The sequence below is a fragment of the Melitaea cinxia genome, chromosome 22, assembly GCF_905220565.1.
Source record: "Melitaea cinxia chromosome 22, ilMelCinx1.1, whole genome shotgun sequence".
NCBI lineage: Eukaryota > Metazoa > Arthropoda > Insecta > Lepidoptera > Nymphalidae > Melitaea > Melitaea cinxia.
In genome coordinates, this window is record NC_059415.1 from 5,025,813 (window position 1) to 5,045,747 (window position 19,935).

General features: G+C 30.7%; 1 protein-coding gene across 1 annotated transcript in view; it reads left to right on the forward strand.

Annotated features, from left to right (window-relative positions):
* Positions 1-19,935, forward strand: part of LOC123664411 — a 45,062-nt gene that overhangs the window by 13,677 nt on the left and 11,450 nt on the right. Inside the window, exons 6-7 of the mRNA XM_045598955.1 lie at positions 4,860-4,994; positions 10,256-10,320. Coding sequence (XP_045454911.1) covers positions 4,860-4,994; positions 10,256-10,320 — 200 coding nt within the window. The remainder of the gene's footprint in view (positions 1-4,859; positions 4,995-10,255; positions 10,321-19,935) is intronic.

A 19,935-nucleotide genomic window follows, 5' to 3' on the forward strand; every position in this document is an offset into this window, starting at 1 on the left:
CTTTTTTTCACCGTGACGTTACGTGACTTAATAATTGCATCGTTTTCTGTAAGACTGATACTCCGTTTGTACACGAGCTTAAAATAATTACCCACAGTTAGGCTCGGCCGCAGTGATTCTGAAACAGACATAACACAATTACTCTCCTATTGTGGTACAGAAATACGAGTACTTCAGATTCAGGATTATTAAAATAAAAGAAAAAGCAAACTTTTTAAAATGTTCCTAAAGATTATTCTGAAATTTTGATTCACTTTTTTGTTAGCATTTATTTTTAATTCTGACAATTATTAAAATATTGGATTTTGTGTCGATATTACTCTTATCGTTTATTCGCTTAATACCGGAATAGTACAAAGATGGTGACACCATCTACCAAATGGTTAATATCTATTAATTTACGATTAGTCAATCACTATCTTTGTTATCTGTTTTGCAGGGTAGTTACACAATAAATACTGTTACGAGTATCATTTAAATGTTCTTATTCTGATTATAATTTGTTGATTTAGATCTTAATGATTAATTTTTTTAATAATATTCGCTTATATTCTATAAACACTTTTTACTGTTCTCTATAATTTATACACATAAAATATCATATTTACGATAATAGCCTCTACTTTGCCAACGTTACGCGTTGAGTGCCTGTTAGATTTTGACCCTCTTCTGTCAACATCAAAGCAAGTGTAGGCAAAAGAACCCTCTCTTAAGAGAGTAAGCTCGCATGATAACAATCAATTGACAGTTTCATTTAATAAAAAAATGTTGTAAATAGAAGCACATTAACAATAACAATTATAATAACAATTATCTATCTATAACATAAACACACCGTCGACGTTCCTACGGTAAACAACTTACATACATCATTAACTGCTGTTATAAATTACATTTATAAAATAATTTGATAATAATAATAAAGAAAAAATCACCTAAAATATATTTGCTAAATATACCTTACAATATATTTATTTACAGTAATGTTTATAAGCAACGTAATTATTAACAATCTGGCACGTCATTGTAGCTTATAATTGCGGGTGTGCTGTTAAGCATACACAATTCACAAGGACAAACGCCCAGGCCATAATAAATACCTGGTCTATACAAATGATTGCCATGAGTGAAAATCAAAACATGCAACCTCTGGCGAAATCTGCTTTAAACTCAGAAATAGTATTCCAAAACCTTTTTAAAAAGAAAATATTGGATCTAAACAGGGGTAGCAAATTTTCAAACTTCCATTATTTTTATGGAATTTTACAAATTTGTCAATGTTTTATTCATAATCCGTTCATTTTAAATTACGTTTATTGAATCGTTAGCTAATAAATAATTATAAATGCATTTGCATATTGATTTCATGATGTTTATTTCGATGTAGGTAATGGAATTAGTTTCAAAGGTAATTTATATAGTGTTTTTGTTACGATTAATTTAATTTATTAAATACATTATATCATTTGAAACTAAACCATGACACTGATGTTTACATATAAAGTCAAATTAATTTTATTGCGAATACATATAGGTATACAAAGATGTTACACTCTCTTTACTTTATAAGCGCGCGCGCGCACGCACGCACTCACACACACACACACACACGCACACACACGCACACACATACATTCGATTTTTATTAGTCTTATACACTATTACTTATAAGCCATTTGTAATAATATGGACTCCAAGATTCATCATTAATGTGCAAACCTCCTGTAGGAGGCTCCTGCTCCTTTGCTGTAGCAAAAGTGTTGGATAACCGTACATTACTACAGCAATATTAAGATATTTATGAGTGGTTTTGCCTTAAAACAGTAAATACAGAAGTCAGTTGACGTGTTCCTGGGAACTGCGAGGTCGAGACGAATCCCGCTACAAACAACGGAATAAATATTTCTTAACTTTGTTTGACACATTAGTTCTTTCGTCTTTTATAACTTGCAGTAACGGTACCTAACAGTTAACGGTAGTAAAATAAAAGCTTTTAATGAAGGCTTTTTTTTATGTATGTCGGCGCAAAACCGCGTATTTAAGAAAAACACGTGGTCGGATATGATTATTTAAATTAATTAATGATTGAAAACTGATTATTAAAGTAATAATGTTTAGTGATTTCTAGAGATGTTAAATTAGTCTGAAATATTTTACGGTCCATATATAGGTGTTATGTTGAGTGAATACCCACCCAATTTTGTTATAAAAGGCCGAGCGCCCGCCGATATTGATTTTTTTTTATACAATGATAGGCTTGCGTTTGACCACTATTTCACCTGATGATAAGTGAAAATGCGGTCTAAGATGGAGCACGCTTACCTAGAAGTAACCTATTCACTCGCGACTTAAAGATCCCCAGGTTATAATTTTCTGGAAACACAGACGCTGGTAGAGAGTTCCATTCTTTGGCTGTACGGATCAAGAATGTACTAGCGAATCGCTTAGTGCGTATAAGGGGAATATCAACCATATAAGGGTGGCGTAACGCAGAGCGTCTGGTTGTACGATGATGGAAGGGGGTAGGGGGAATCAGGTTATGGAGTTCCTGCGCACACTCTCCGAAGTGTATCCGATAAAATACCGATGATAATTCTTATTCGAGCCATCGAAGCGATTGGATCTCCTCAACTTGAAATAAATCAAAGAAGAATATCTTCTGAGTCCTGCGTGTTTTATTTTCATACCTTCGAAGATGGATAGTAATCGAAACCCTGGCATTCACGACGTCAGTAATGCTGACGTCATGTTTTTTAAAAACAGCCTGGGTAAGCTTTTTGTCATATATATAAATATAAATAAAATTACTATTAATATTATTCATAGAATTTTATTACGCATACGTAAATTGATTTTCATTATAGTGACGCGGTTTACGGTCGCTTTATGCTATTTCCATTTTTAATTCGCTCATATTTGCGGTCGTGTCGACGACGCAACTTTAGATTTATTTACACTAACACATGGTATATGCAAAAATAAATTTAATTAATAGTTTTCTCTCCTTATATTTTTTACGTTTTTACATTTTATATATGTATTATTAAGTAAAAACCAGCATATATATATGTTATAAATATTTATTTATTTTGTTAAAATTTTGAATCTATACTAATATTATAAAGCTAAAGAGTTCGTTTGTTTATTAAACGACTTCAAAAAAAGACGAAAGCCCGCCCGACAAGCTGTGTAAAAGTTTCTTTATCTAACTGTAATCGCTATTGCATTTATGTTTTCTTACATTGTACCAGAGCTGTCTGATGTGTTTTTAGCCGACTTCCAAAAAAGAGGTTTTCAATTCGATTGTATTTTTTGTGTATCATATTGTTACTGCAGAACTTTTGACTGGGTGGACCGATTTTGATGAATTTTTTTAAATCGAAATGTGGTGCGTATCATATGGTCCCATTTAAATTAAATTGAGGTCTGATAAATAATAATTTTCGAGTTATATCTAAAAATGCGTATTTACTAAACTATTTTTTGTCAACCTACGTTGTATTTATACTGCATAACTTTTTACTGGGTGTACCGATTTTAATGATTATATTAGTCTCATTTAAATGATTGAGATTTGATGAGCACATATTTACTTGACTCTTTTTTCGTCTACCTACGTCGTATTATTATTATTATTTTTTTGATATCGCAGGGTAACCCATTTACGGGTGATATCTAGGATGCCCGGGTAGGCATTCCTAGACCGTATGTCGGCTTAGCACTTGGGGGTGCACTACCGACTAAAACCCCTGCGGGAGCCTTCAGCCGCTTTAATTGGAGGGTCCTGGATCTGCAGGCAACAGGATCCCTCCAGCGACAGGCTGGCCTCGGCGAAAAGACCAGACTTCTCCTCCATAGGACTGTCCGGCTCACCTCTGAACAATCCACGTCGTATTATCTGTCGATGTCATTGAAGTTGATTCTTTTCGTTTACGAGCAAACACAATTATAATTATTTATCTCTGGAACTACTGGTTGGAATTGAAAACGTATTTTTATGTTAGATATTCCATTTAACGAGGAAGGCTGTAGGATATACTCGTATAACATTAGGCTACGACCAATAGGAGCTGAGCATTAGAAATGTTACGAAAACTAAAAAAAGAATTAAGATTTGTGTGAAGGCTTCCGTCGCGTACACTGTATAAACGGTTAAAGCTACCAAAAATAATGTATAACGTAAATGATGTCCATCAATTGTTCTAAAAAAAAGTCCGCGACGATATAATCTATCAAGGTTAACTCATTATAACCTTTTTAATGGTGATCAAGTTTGTTGTAAAATATTATTAAGAAGGTATATTTATATTATTTAAGAAGGTAGTTTTATCCTTATCCAAACAATGATTGGGTCACTAAGCAGGAATTGAATTGATTTTTTTATATTACTTGCAACTTGTGACTTCATTCACGCAGACATCAGTTCGTTTGAAGGATGGTGTAAAAATATTCAAAGAATGGAAATGCTGAGAGTGGAAATAATTAAAGTTGTCGACTTTTCTAGATGACTAATTTTTCTGCCTTCCAGGAATTTTATTCTTAGGGTTCTGCAAACGATAAGTAGATGTATTTCATATCTCTACTTAAATATAGGACCCTATTATATCTAGGACTGTGAAAGTAATAAGCAATTAGATTTAGATAAAGGAAGATAATTAATAAAAAATTGTTTTTAATCGTCGTGGGCGAGCCCTAATTTTTTGTTTGGAATTTATCTGTTGAAGTGTAAAGCTAAAACTATACAATTATTATTTTATGTCATAAAGACGGAAATACAACAGATATAACTATATATTTATTATAAATAAAATATACGAAAGTTATTTATTTTATTTTTAATTTAAATTTTCATTGTTTAGATGGCGTTAGCGTCCATAATGGGCGTCAAACAAGTGAGCTGATCATTGGCAAAGCGGAGCCCCGGCACTCTGGCAACTACACGTGCGTGCCAGCGAACGCCAGAGCAGCGTCCGTAACCGTACACGTCGTTCAGAGTAAGTTAGCTTTTGAAGCTACTTGAAGCTTAGAGCCTGTTTAAGTCATGTTTCAATTGTTAGATCTAGTGATCAAAAAAAATCTTATTATTTTAGATATAAGATTGTAATATATTTAATTTATTTATTCGTTTATTTATTTTATAAAAATAAAATTATAACACCATTATCAACTTGCACTAATGGATGTCACACGTAACAATATTCTTTATTTTCACTTTATGTGAATCCTCAATTGCAATTGAGCAACATCTGTGATTTTACGCAGACTATCAAAAAGTAAATTAATCAATAACAATGACTAAATTGGTCGATATTATCCACAATGACCTCAGTGACAAATCAGTCAAATAATAATATGACACGATTGTAATATAACAGACTTGCATTGTCAGCTTTTTGATAATTCTTATTTTTAGTTCAACAGTATATTTCGTTAATGTACTATGGTTTTGTCTATTTTAACAAATCAAACTCGACCGTTCATTTCTGAGTAAATGTTTTTTTTTTTAATCTTTTACTTACAAGTAAATGGCGTCAACTAAAATAGTTATATTTTAGTTGACGCCACGCCACAAATCATTTCGTTCGTCGAATTTCGAAATGAGCGTTACGTTAGTACTAAAAACAAAAATAAATCGTATTTGCAAAAGTAAGAGCTGTGACTAAAAAAATATTCAACATCAACAATACCAGGTATTGAATTGTAACTAACATCATATAATTTCGCAAGTTTGCTACACAGCGTTCATATAGAGCTATTTAAATTTATATTTTAAAACTTGTACATAAACAAATTTTAAAACATATTTATCTTTGTAACTGTGAACTGTATTTGTATGCTAAGTAAATACGGAAACACACACAATATACAAATCACTAAAAAGTAGGACATGGTACGTCCACTGGCGTATTTGATCAGCATGACAATATTCCGTTCCGGAATTAACGGCGTTTGAGACCGATATAAATATAGTCCGAAGCTGGAATTATCCAGTTTCATCGGAAAATAGTTTGGTAAAAATGTTTCCGACTCGCTAGAGACATGTCTGATTCTAGGTATGACTTGCAATTTTACCTGCATTATTACAAATTTCTTGTAAGTTCATTACAGAAGAAGTATATATATGGTCTATTCGTTATTTTGAATTTTCAGCACGTATGCTACTTTTTTTATATATTTCTTTCATTTCTTATATTTCTTTCATTTCATTTTTTTTTTTTCTTTATTTCTACGCTTTATTGAAATCAGTTTAACGTATTTGTTATGCAAACGTAACAACTAAGGATTTGTCCCTTTTCTCGCAATCAGCCAAGAAGTATTTGCATAAAACGTAACAAGCATCTATCGTTTTTATTTATTTATTATTTATTAATCTATATAATAATACTTAATCAGCTGTATCAAAGACCAACTATTCAATTGTTATAAAAATGATGAGTTACAAGAAAGAACCAACTGTTTACTAGTTTTATTTCCAGACCTACATATTTTAGTTGTTTACTGTGTCATTTTATATTATTTATAAATGAAATAATAATTCAAAGAATTATTATCATTTTGTTTTTATACACAATAACTTCACATAAATAAGTACAAATACATATTATATAAGGCCAAGGCAAAGACTTCAGTTTGCACCGTTTATAAACTTGGCAACCACAACACTAGTATCAACGAGGTTCTATTTCACAAGCTCTATTTAAAATTATATCACGCTATTTCATACGAATTAAGTTATGAAGTTTGTTTATTTGGACGTGCTAATCTCAAGTTCCACTAGTCTTCTTATTAAATTTATTTTAAATTGAAATATAGAACCGTTAAATTAAATTAACCTTAAATTATTAAATATATATTCATTATAAAGATCGTGTTTTGTGATTTAATATGTTAGTGCCAGCCTCGATATTATTAGAAAGTTAGATATTGAAAGCTAAACTAACTGTACTAGTGAACTATTTAGTGTCTTAAGAAATCTCTAAGACCATCCACAATCAGAAATACAGTTAAATCACGATATTTACTTTTCAAATATAAATAAAGAATATAAATGTCAAGATAAAATCTTTGCAAACTATATTGAATACAAAGAAAACACATTTTTAAATTAAATGTTCTGTGGAAACCTATTGTATGTAAATTGATGGCAACAAAGTTGTACAATTTCTCTCGTGAGATTTTTTTCAACCTTGTTCTAACACGTTTTTAGCTTTTGATGATATTGTTTTCTTATTTTTATTATTTTTTTTGATCTGTAAACAGATTTAATATAATCCAATCTTCTCATTTAGAAATGTTAGAAATATATTATAGATTTTTTTTTAATATTGGAACGTCTACAAGTTTTTCAGAGTGGTGAAAATATTGGAATTAAGAATATAGACTGTATATATATATATCGTGATATATATATTTACAAATGAGGACGGAGGTTTTTTACTTAAAAGTATAAAGTGGTTAAAATTTACTTATATTAAAATACAATAACGTGTCTTCTTTGTTATATAGAATGTTGTTTTTATTTGTTGGCAAAATATAATTTAGGCGTATTCATTAATTATATTGCTTTATAACGAATCTAATTAGAAATAGAGTTTTATATAAATTGTAGACAAAAACATCGTATTAATTTTAATATATCAGCCTAACGAAAATGTTACTTAAAACAAAAAAAAAGGTTCAACTTAATTAAAAACGAAATCTTGTAAAAAATCATATGGGTATTTATATTTATTTAAAATATATAACCAAAATAGCCACGTTAGTTAGCCAGTTAACTTAGTTGTTAATTAGCAAATGTTTCACATTTTAAATCTAATAGCTAGGATTAGAACCCACTGGTATTTCTAACTATCTATCACCTATCTTATCTTGATTACCATTGGAAATTATAGTATTTCTCATACGAATCATACTAAAATTACAACACTAGTATAAACTAAATTCAATTTTAGATTCGTGGTTTTAATAATAACCTATTTTCACTTGCTTCAACTTTTGTGTTTTATACCTTTGCAATAAAATAAAATAAAATATTATAAAGAAAATAAAATATGATAAAATATTGTCTTGTTTACGTTATCTACATATCTATATATCTAAAGAATTTTATGATTCTGTGATTGTAAATCGAATCAGTCCGAAAGCTATTTTCTTATTCATGTGATAATTGAATAGTATTTCGAAAGTACGTTTCTTTTATCGTTTTCTATCCATCGTTCTCTTGTCTCTGAAATTCCTGAGCGCTTGAAGCATTTATTTAAGAAGCACAAAGTAGAATAATTGAATTTAATTCTAAAGTATTCTGTACATTCACTGCAAATGGTACAAAGTTTTATGCTTTTTATGATCACTAATGTCTTTATGTCTCTCTTTGCTATGTGATAAAATCTTGCTTTAAGAAATCGCAGAGGCTTATACTCACTTGTTTTTTTTTTTTTGTATGATAGATTAGAGTTAATAATGACACAATTATGACTAGTTTTTTAAAAAAATATAAAAGGCCTGTATATGAACTTACTATACTCAAAGTATAGAATGACTTATTTATTAAAAAGTTTTTTAAATTTGTTTAGTTATTTACAAAAACGCAAAAAATTATTATAAAAATTTAATTTTTATCGCAGAACACAGCAGGCGTAACTAAACTTTTTTTTTTTAATTTTACGGTTCAGCCTGTAATATCCCACTACTGGGAATAGGCCTCTTTTCCCATGTTGGAGAAGGATCAGAGCTTAATCCACCACGCTGCTCCAATGCGGGTTGGCGGATATATTCCCTACTATGAGTAACGATCGTTATCAGGCGTAGATGATAACAACCGGGCCAACGCGGCGTCATGATACTACTATTACTTATATAGTCTTTCTTGTTATTTTAATATTAAATATTTTTGTTTAGAAACTAATAAAAATGATAAAATTTCTTACAAATTATGTCAAAAATATATATTAAATTATTACTATTAAAACTAAATATTTTTAATTTTAATTATATTAAAATCTTAAATGGGAGACACGATCCAGTCACAAATATCATCACTTTCAACATTTAGATAGTTCAAACTATAATACCAAGCATAGTTTAAAAGTCACATGAGTAATTGGGATTACTCTTGATAATAATGTGATTAGAATAGAAATATTAAGAGCAATTCAGAGACAAGTTACACTGCAGACATTTCTATTTGAAAAGTTTTAATGCAAACTAGAATGCGTATACATTTTTATCTCAGCCGTTTCTAACGGGAAAACTTTTCTTATACTGGGAACATTGATTTGAACTGTGATGCTGTGAATGTCTGGCTACTTCACAAAAGTTTCATATGAAGTGCACACACACACATACTCAAACATTAAAGTTCTAAAATCCTCATTTAAAAACATAAATGGCTCGGATTTTTGGAAATATATTTTTTTTACTGCCAATACTGATTTTAAAGAATTATGTACTTAAAAGTTACGCAGTACCAGTTCATATTTAACTGCTTATAATAAAGTAATAAATAGAAGTTACATCCTTAGAACAAACTTATTGATATAATCAGCCACGCGAGTTTTATTAAAAAATTTATTCCTTATCTGGGAGTTGTAATTTTATAGGACCTACTTTATTGTATATTTTGGTTCGTTTTATATTTTTGTGTCTACTTTCTTTAAAAAGGATTGAAATAAACATCAAACGTAGCTATGTGTCACTGTCTAAATACAACTACTAATCTTTCAATTATGTCAATTGAATACTATTGAAAAAAAAATTGTTTTAGCTGCAGAATTAATTTTTAAATTATGATTAAGAATGTCGTGAAATCCAAATTAAAGCTTTGTTCGACTTCTAGCTACGTTCCTTCAAATCGGGATCTCTGTAGATATTATAGATCGCGTTATACAGGAAAAAATAATTCTAGCCCTTTTTAAATTTTACTTTGTCTTAATATACGAGCTACATACTCCTACAAAATCGTCCAATGATATTTTTATGAGCCCTAAAAAAAGTCGATAAAGTGAAATAGGTATGCAGGTAGCAGTTAAACATACTGTATAATTTAGATTACTATATTATTTTTTACATGAATTCTCAGTTTCACTATTTAAAACATGTTTTTTGTTAATAATTTTAGTTCAACTTATATTAATTATGATAATATTTAAATATTAGCTTTCATTTAATAATTTCATTGATGCAAATTAACTAATTTACATTTTATATTTAGTAAAATATGAAATTAACAAATATTACAGAATATATAATTTTTCAGGTGAAACGCCAGCCGCAATGCAGCATGGAAATAACTCATCAATAAAATCATTTAACTTGAAATACGTAAAATCATTAATAATACTTTCATTATTATTCAGTACAACTGTAAAGAAGCTATGCGGATTTGGATAACAATATCTTGTTACATTATTATGATAAATGTATCCCCTTTCAGATGTTAATTCTGGGTATCGAGTTTTTGTTGTAATTGTGTCATGGTAGTATCAAAATGGCCGGTCATTGGCACCATAATTATTATTTTTCAGAATATTAATTTAATCTATAAATTGGTGATTTTTATGTTACTATAGAAATAATAGACTATTATAATAACAGTAATGCAATGACGATGTCAATGACAAAATACTGTAAGACTATTACGACACAACTATACTATAAAACTTGTAACCCCGATGTTTTCTAGTTGAAAATTTGTACAGATATATATATATATATAAACTTATTTGTAGTTATTTTGCAATGCTGTAAGTGATTTGATATATTATTTAGTGTTAATATATTTTCATATATAAGGCAGGTAAATACGTGATGAGTCGAAAGTCACCAGTTGTAATACTACGTTCGATTTGGCATAAGATTGGCATCACGCAGACAGCTTTTTGCTAATCCTGCTACCGAGTTAGATTGGATTCACAATCATTTTAGGGCATCAATTTTGCTATCACTCCGGTACTGTCATAATAGTATCATGTTGACATTCTGCTGTTCTTGTATCCTGTCTGATATTATAGTTCTGCCTTGTTTTTGGCCATTGGGAAGCCGATGATTTCGATTAACTACGTATAGATCTGTAGCATAATCATTATATTTTTTATGTATAAATAATTTTGGTAGGGTCTGGTTAGTGGTTGTTTTGTGGAGTCTTTTGAATTATTATTTATTGTAAAACTGTATGATGAAGTACTATTTACACCAAAAATTAAATGTAAACTTTTTAACACATTTTTACTTAGATATTTATTTTAGTTACAGTTACATTTTAATCTAAAGAGGGAAATAAATGAGTTTCAAAAGATAATGGCTCAAAATAGGAGTTTGAAATATGAAACATATATATTTGAGAAAGCTGTTTGGTAGTAAATGGTAAGTGTTCTTTTTTATCAGACAGCAGTGAAAATATAATATCAGTGAAAAAATAAAAGACTATGAAATAAATGCTTTGTAAATTTTTGTGAATATGATATAATACATATGACAGTATTATGAAATCAGATCCTGGTGTACGTTCATTTACTCTCAGGTCAGAATTTCATTTTACAAGTTAGTATTAACTCTTAAACCTCTACCTACTTCATCAAACCTCACCGAATATCATCAACAATCGTTTGTCGTCTTATTATTTAAGATTCATTACAGTTAGCCATTAACTGTGAGTCGCAAATTCTCGTGCCATTTATATACATTGCGAACTTTTAAATAGAAAAATACAATATTAATTCTTTGGTCACAACTAAGAGGATATTTTTTCGTATTTTTTATAAATGGTTTATAGATTTCAGACTACTAAAGAATTTTGTATCAATTTTGGCCATTTTCTTTTATAAATGTAATCATATAACAACAGCAACATGTACCTATTCTTTTTTTAAATTTAATATCGTTTTGTCTACAAATGGTATCACGAAAAAAAAAGCTTTGAATGAATACTTTTGTTTTTTATAATAGTTAAGAAATGGTAGTCTTTTAATTACGATTTATTTACACTTGTTTTAGTTTTTAAGTTTTAGGAAAAATAAGACGATACTAATTGAAACTCATTTCATACTGTTTGTTATAAAAAAAATATTGTTGTTTCTTCAAACTGGAAAAAATCTTGTAAATTTGACTTTATTGTAACAGTGAAAAATAAAAAAGTATACCAATTGAGTACAATAAAATTGAATGTAAATAAATTGTGAGATACAATCACTTGTACGTGATATATATAATGTATGTAAAATTATATGTAATTGTTTTAAGAATAAATAAGATTTTGAATTTAACGTGCCAAGTTTTGATGTGTTTTATTTTTTTCGTACACTTTAAAGTATATACTCAAAAATACTTTGTCAATTTATAATAATGTATTTCAAAAATAAGTAAATCTATATAAATAAATGAAATAAGAGTGTCTATTTGTAATATTAAAATAGCCGCTTTTACTAAATGCATATGGATATACACGGTATATAAACCAAAATAACATTTTTTATAATTTTTGTCTGTCTGTTTGTTTGTTTCGGCTAATTTCTGAAATGGCTGGACCGATTTTTACGGGATTTTCACTGGCAGATGGCTGATGTAATAAGGAGTAACTACTTTTATCTTAGGAATTCAATAGTTTTATAACTCCGTGAACTAAACAATAACTTTTTGTTAAATTCCACGCGGAAAAAGCCAGTAAGTAATAAACGCCGAACAGTAAACCCCAGTAGGTTTTACTCCTGTGGCGGGGGTCTATAAATTCGCACAGAACACATGCACAAATGCCCTGACAAAGATAAAAACCCGTATCACATACGCAAACGTATATAATAAGCGGGGATCGAACTCGCGACCGCTACGCCAAAGCGTCATCGAAACAGTTTGTAATAATTCAAATAAGTATCAAATGTAAAAACTAATACTAGGTACTAGTATAAAGAGAAAAACAGTTTGACGACAAACACAGAGATAAAAAACTGGCCAAGTGTGATTCGGATTCGCGCACCGAGGGTTCCGTACAAATAAAATTATTTATAATATTTTTATTACATGATATAGCTGAAAATGTATGCTTTTCGCAATTTTTTCTTTATCTGTGCTATAAGATGTTGCTTTGTACCAAATTTAAAGATTCTAAGTTCACGGGAAGTACCCTGTAGGTTTTGATTCCCTTGCGAGTGTCGAAAATTTACAGCATAAACATCTTATCATCTATATCTTTTGATTGCGTTGGCTTAGAAGTTTGATTTTTTACAGCTCTAAGGAACAGTAGACCTGAGAATTTGATATGAATTTCAGCTTGATACCTCAGCGCGTTCCTGAGAAAAAGGGTTTTAACAGACAGACGAACAATAAAGTGATCCTATGAGGGTTCTGTTTTTTTCCTTTTGAGTTACGAAACCCTAAAAATAAATATTACTTGAAATAGAAATATAATGTCCTACGTCCTAGCATTGAACGAGCAGCTGGCAGCGTTATTGGAACTTTCTTCGTAGTGAAGAAAGTTTCTACTACAAGTTCGTAGATAAAAAGTCATGGTATTAGCGGTAAGTACGTTTTTTTATATAATGGTAAGTAATATTTTATACCATATACAATTAACCTTTGTATCTATCAAGAAATATATTGAATTAAGGGATACAAATTACAAATTCTTGTAGATAAAAATACTCGCGTTGATAATCAGGTGTAAAAGTAAACCCATGAATTAAAAACTAGGCTCTTGGTTTCAAATATGTTGAGACTTTTCGTATTTCTTCTCTTCTTTAAGTAACAAAAGAATATTAAAGATATAAATAACAAAAATAGTTTTCTAAATCAGATAGATTCCATCGATAAGAAAACATCGGAATATTTTTTTGCCATTTTAATAGACGTTAATTTTTTTTTTTTTTTGTATTTTGTGCTTGTTTTCCGCTCAGGGTTTTTGTTCTTTCTGATTTTGATTATACTAGTGTTATTACACTGCAATCATAATTATGTAACATAAATTCATACATATCTTAAAAGACTTGCAGGTTAGCTGACGAGGACACCTTGGCTTATTTTGAACAGTTTTTATTATCAACAAAATAATATTTTGAATTAACAAAGAATATCTAAATATCTTCTATTTTTTACAACCATTTATCAGACTTAATAACGTCACCTAAGGTATTCTCATTATAAAGAAATCCAATCCTACTAAAGTCGTTAAGGCCTGAATAGCATTTAAGCCTCAGTGTTATGAAAACCTCCTTTTATAGCTAACCTCTTTTGTAATTTCCTAAAAATTAATCGTTCCGTTAACATTTTTGAATTTACAAAACATACATAATCAATGTGGTCCATTTATCAAGTGCTTGCTAATTGACCGTTGACGCTAATTGCGAAATGAATTCGATGGCGCGATCAGCTGTTATACCGGTCTCTATTCATGCGATCATTCTATTTTAAAGCTAACAGCCAATTTATGTTTGTGTCAAAATTTTGAATAAGGGTATTTTTTTTAGAATTATTTCGCTACTGTCATTTATCATTGTCATTTTCATTACTCTTAAGTGTCGTTAAGTTGAGTTTAGTTCCTTATCCTGAGGGTAAACGTCTTTTAATTAAACAAAACTTTAAATTAACAAAAACCTTTAAGGTGAAATTCAAATCATTTTGGTCACATTGTTCATATCGCTATTTAATAACTTAATTTCGTCTTTAACTTATAAACTCACTTTCGACTATACTACAACCACAAATTGTGATAATACAGTAATGTTAGTGAAAATTTAATTGCTACCTGTTTTGATTTTCAAATTTTGCTAGAAAAACTACTAGATTTTATCTTCAAATACAATATAAAGCACATTTAATACCATACTTGTTCGATATTGGTACGTAAACAATTTTTTTAATTAATTGTAATATGATAAGAATCCGTAAACTTTTCCATAAATAAATTAAGGCGGAATGAACGTTTCGCTTATTCGAGAAACTTAAGAAACAAATATATTTGAAGATTGTCGGAATGTTCTAGCACTCTCGAAACTTCTTGGACTTTCAGGTGAACTGCACATACCTTGAATTCTCGTTTAGTCTTTTTACGAAAAAAGTTAGATTATTCGGTATGTATATAATATAACATTTCACTATTACAATAAAATTAAAGAGTACGTTTGTCTGAACTTGCAAATTTTGCAAATTGATGTCCAACATGTTGAAGAAGAATTTGATTGATTGATTCACATCGTAACATTTGATTAGCCCGGTGGCGCAATTTGTAGTGACCTAATTTGTGTGCTTTCTGCTCCGAGGGTTGTGGGTTCGATTCCCACCCCGAGTCTGGGTGTAATATAAATATTATGTTTATCGAAAAAAAATATATGCTACATATGTTTTTTTTTCGATAAACCAGTCGGCTGTTACATATAATACAAGCATTAAGTTGCTTACTTTAGGAGCAGACGACCGTGTGTGTATTGTGTAGATATATATTTATTAAATATTTATTTATTTAACATCGTAGAATGTTTGACATAGGCCTCTTTCTGCATGTAGGGGATCTTGGTGGATATATTCCCGGTTATGAGTAACGATCGCTATCAGAGGTATCTATTCTAATAATACATTGAGGAATAATACCAACAAGATTTGGGATGTTTTAGTATATTTGGCTCGCAGATTGATTTAATGTATCATCATACTTTATTTTAAATGTGATTAAAGTAAAACTGCGTGTACTGTTAAGTTGAGTAATAAACAGAAAGCCCATTGGTTAGTTATTACGGTGAAGTTCACTATTGATTGAAGACCTTGAAACAATGTCAGTTGGTTCGTTGTTAGAACAACTGGTATTTTTTTTGTAATACCTAGGGATGTATAAGAAAATATTATTTGTAGAGATTGATATTTTGGATCGTTAAATAGTTGGGGTTTTAGAAACGGCTACGCGTGTACTTCTTTACTGTCCAGGTGAAGTGGCTTACCGGGCACAACATCTTGGCAACCCGAAGACACTTCCGGAGATCTTCAAGAACCAAAAAAACTTCTAAGTTTCTGGAGGAGCTTCGGTGGCAGGAGTGAAAAAGATTATTCCTACACACGCAAAATAGGCGCAATGTCGTCGAGTTGCGGAAACCAGCCCGTGCATACCTTACCTTACCTAGTTGGAGTATGCGATAATAATAAGTGAGGAGGACTTTTACTATGTAAATCTTGATGTTTACCATTTTAATTTGTTTATTTCTTCTTATTGTATACCGAAATATAGATTATAGCAAAGATACAAAACAAGATGCACAAAGGCGATCTTATGGTTAAAGAGCGATTTCTTCCAGATACTCTTTGGGTATTTTATGTAAAGAAACAGCGGTTAAAAGTGCGAACATATTAAGAGAAAAATAAATAACGTTAAACAAATCAGGTACATATATAATAATAAAATACGTGGAATTATCAAACATACGTAGATATAAACTACGATACCATATTTAATGGTGTTCGTTCTGAGTTTCCCTTGTTTTGACACTGTTTAAAGAGCCATGTTCACGAGAACACTGAATTAGTGTACAACCACAAGACTCGACGCTACCTACTAATGTATTCTAATTTGGAGTTTACTCTTTAAGAATCGATTTTCATATAAGGCTGCTTGTATGAAAAAATATGAGGAGTAAAACCAACTAAACGAATGATCTCGTTACATTTGTAGTAACGCCATCTATCGGAAAGATAAACTACTACGAAAACGTCGTCGCCTATTGGAACGCTATCGGGTTTCGATAGACGAGGATCTTTTCTAATAACGCCATTTATCGATCGATAGATGGCGTTATTATTTATTCGTTTATTTACCATTTGATACCACAATATAACGTGTATATTTCCCGTATTGAGTCGGTACGGAAAAGGTTCTTGAGGTATCTACAATACAAGTGCGAGCAATCGGATTGCGGTTATGAGGCGAGATGCAACAGATACCACTTACCCTTGGAAAAGAGACGGCAACTTTTTGATATTACGTATCTCTTAAAAATTGTCAATGGCACCATTGATTGCCCTGCTTTGCTGGAAAAAGTTAGCATCTGGGTTCCTCGCAGATTACCAACTAGACGTACCCAACCGCTAGCAATTCCTAAAGTTAGTACTAATTACCGCCGCAATTCATTTATTATTCGAGCGAGTGAACTTTTTAACAAACTGTCAATGAATTGTGACGAATTAGAATTATTCTGTACTAAGCCTCAGAACGTGAGATTTGCTTGAAATAATTGCAGATTATTTGCTTTGGAGTTCTTTGGCCCCCGCGTCGAGGGTGCAACAAATTCTTAAATACATTCATTCCTCATCTTCAGGGATTTTTGTTTTGGTTTTGTTTTGTTTGTAACTTTATTGTCATTGTTTCATGGTCTCATCATTTAAATAACCATATGCGAATACCTGTAAATGGCTTAGTCGAAATGTACATTTTGTACTCATTTAATGTCTTATGTGCTGTTGGTGTTCCAAATAGAATAAAATAAAATAAAATAAAATATGGTATTGATCTTTTTCTAAGATTAATAAGCCTTTTTTAACCGATTTCAAAAAAAGGAGGAGGTTACTCAATTCGACCGTATATATATATATATATATATATATATATATATATATATATATATATATACCGTATATAATAATAATAATATAATATAATAATAATATATATATATATATATATATTTTTTATGTATATTCGGGGATAACTTCTTCGTTTATGAACTGATTTTGATAATTCTTTTTTTGTTGGAAAGGAGATATCCATAGTTTGGTACCATGATAAGGAAACCAGGATCTATTGATGGGATCCCAGAGAAATCGAGGAAAACTTTCAAAAATCGTAAGGGTGACTAGTAAATTTAATCATGTTTTCATTAAGTACTATAAAGCACTACTATTTAATAAAAGGTCTGGAGTCGATCTGATGATGGAGAAGAAAGATAGTAGAGGGAACTCCTCAACAATTTATAGCAATTACCTGGTTTTTGAACTTAATTCGTTTCTATTGATGAGAACTTTGCACCTGTATGAGTTATAAGTGCCATTTCAGTCTGATGATGGAGACGAAAGATAGTCGAGGGAACTCTTCAACGACTTATAGCAATTACCTGCTGTTTGAACTTAATTCGTTTCTATTGATGAGAACTTTGCACCTATATGAGTTACGAGTACTATTACAGTCTGATGATGGAGACGAAATATAGTCGAGGGAACTTTTCAACGATTTATAGCAATTACCTGCTGTGTGATCATCTGTGTCGCAGGACCAGGTTTGATGATGGAGCCCATAAACACTCGAGGGAATTTCTCAACAATTTACAGCAGTTACCTTTTGCTGTTTGACGACCGCTTTGATATAATGGTGCATGTGCCGTGTCGGCGGCGCCTAAACACCGACGGTCGCGGGTTCTATTCCCGCTCGGAGTGGATATTTATGTTTATACAAATATTTATTTTCGGTCTAGTTGTTAATCCTTGTGGTTCTCCCAACCTAGCCTCAGAGAACACGCTAGGCTGTCAGTCCCGGTTGTTATTACGTACATCTGATAGCGAACTCTACTCATAGTATGTCGACGCGTTAGCGCAGCGGTCACAGCACCGGCTGTTGCGCTGGCGTTAGTGGGTTCAATCTCCGCGCACGACAGATATTTGTATTGGCCATATAGATGTTTGTCATTGTCTGGGTGTTTGTGCTTGTGTATTGTGTATGTTTCCGGTCCCCCGACACAAGAGAAAAAGCATCCTTGTTAGTTCTACCCATCACTAAAAATTGTAAAAAAAATAATTTTTAACAAAAAAAAACCGACTTCAAACAGGAAACTAAAAAGTGAAAAATAAATTTACTTAGTACAAAGTAATTCGTATTTTGATTTAGTTAATCAGAAATTATTAAATAAATATTTTATAATTTTGAAGTTGGTGCCAAGTAAAACAATAACTACTCTAGTATCTACTCGTAAGTTGTACTCAGTTTTCTTTCATAATTTGTTTCATTGACTATTAGGTTGAATACTACCTATTTAGACAGTCGATCTGAAGGAGTAAACTCCATCAGTGCGTCGGAGCTGACATACACACTTTTTTTTTAATTTATTTCGAGAGTAAGTATTAAACACCATACTCAAAAATTCTATGCGCGTCAAAGATGTGGATTTTTTTTGAACAACAATTCTCGAAATCCCTTTGTATATTGTTCTCGTTCTCTTCACGAGAGGAATATAAATACGTGATCTGAATTTAGATAAACCTTTGTAAATTTAGATTACAAAACGTACGGATTAAACGAAAGATACGAATGATAATTAAGTGCTTTTTGAATATAATAAAAACGTATTTATATATATTAAAAATACACTATACACTTAAAAATAATTAAAAAATACATATTCAGAGGAACCATTCGTTGCTTGTTAGACACGTGAAGTTTAGATCAAGTTAAATTTTTGAATAGTGTCGGCTATCTCTCTTGAGTTCGTTATTATAACTCACCTGTAGAAGCAACTTCAGTTTGAATTTCCAAGAGTGTAACGGTTGATCGAGCTTGTTATATCGGTTCTCTGACATAATCAAAATATGGTGATAATACATTTTATCGGTTTTCAATACTAAAAGCATAGTATCGTTCGCAGTAAGAGACTTGAGCTAAAAGATCTAAATATTTGAGCTTTGGGTACTGAATTTGAATTTAAAGTGATAGTTTAAAATAAAGAACAATTTAAATGAGTCCTTTGTATAAAAGAAGGATAAGGTGTTAATGGAAAATGCTGCTGCACTATGGGTTAGCATTTTTCTTGGGAGAGATATCAAGAGCAATAAACTCTAGAAAATAAAACCTAGCTTTAGATACTTCCTAAACCACTATTAAGTGTCTCATAAAGATAAGCATCCAGACAGGAAACTAATATTATATTTGTACAAAAATAAATATATGCTCCGGACGAGAATTGACCCACAAACGTCTGTGAT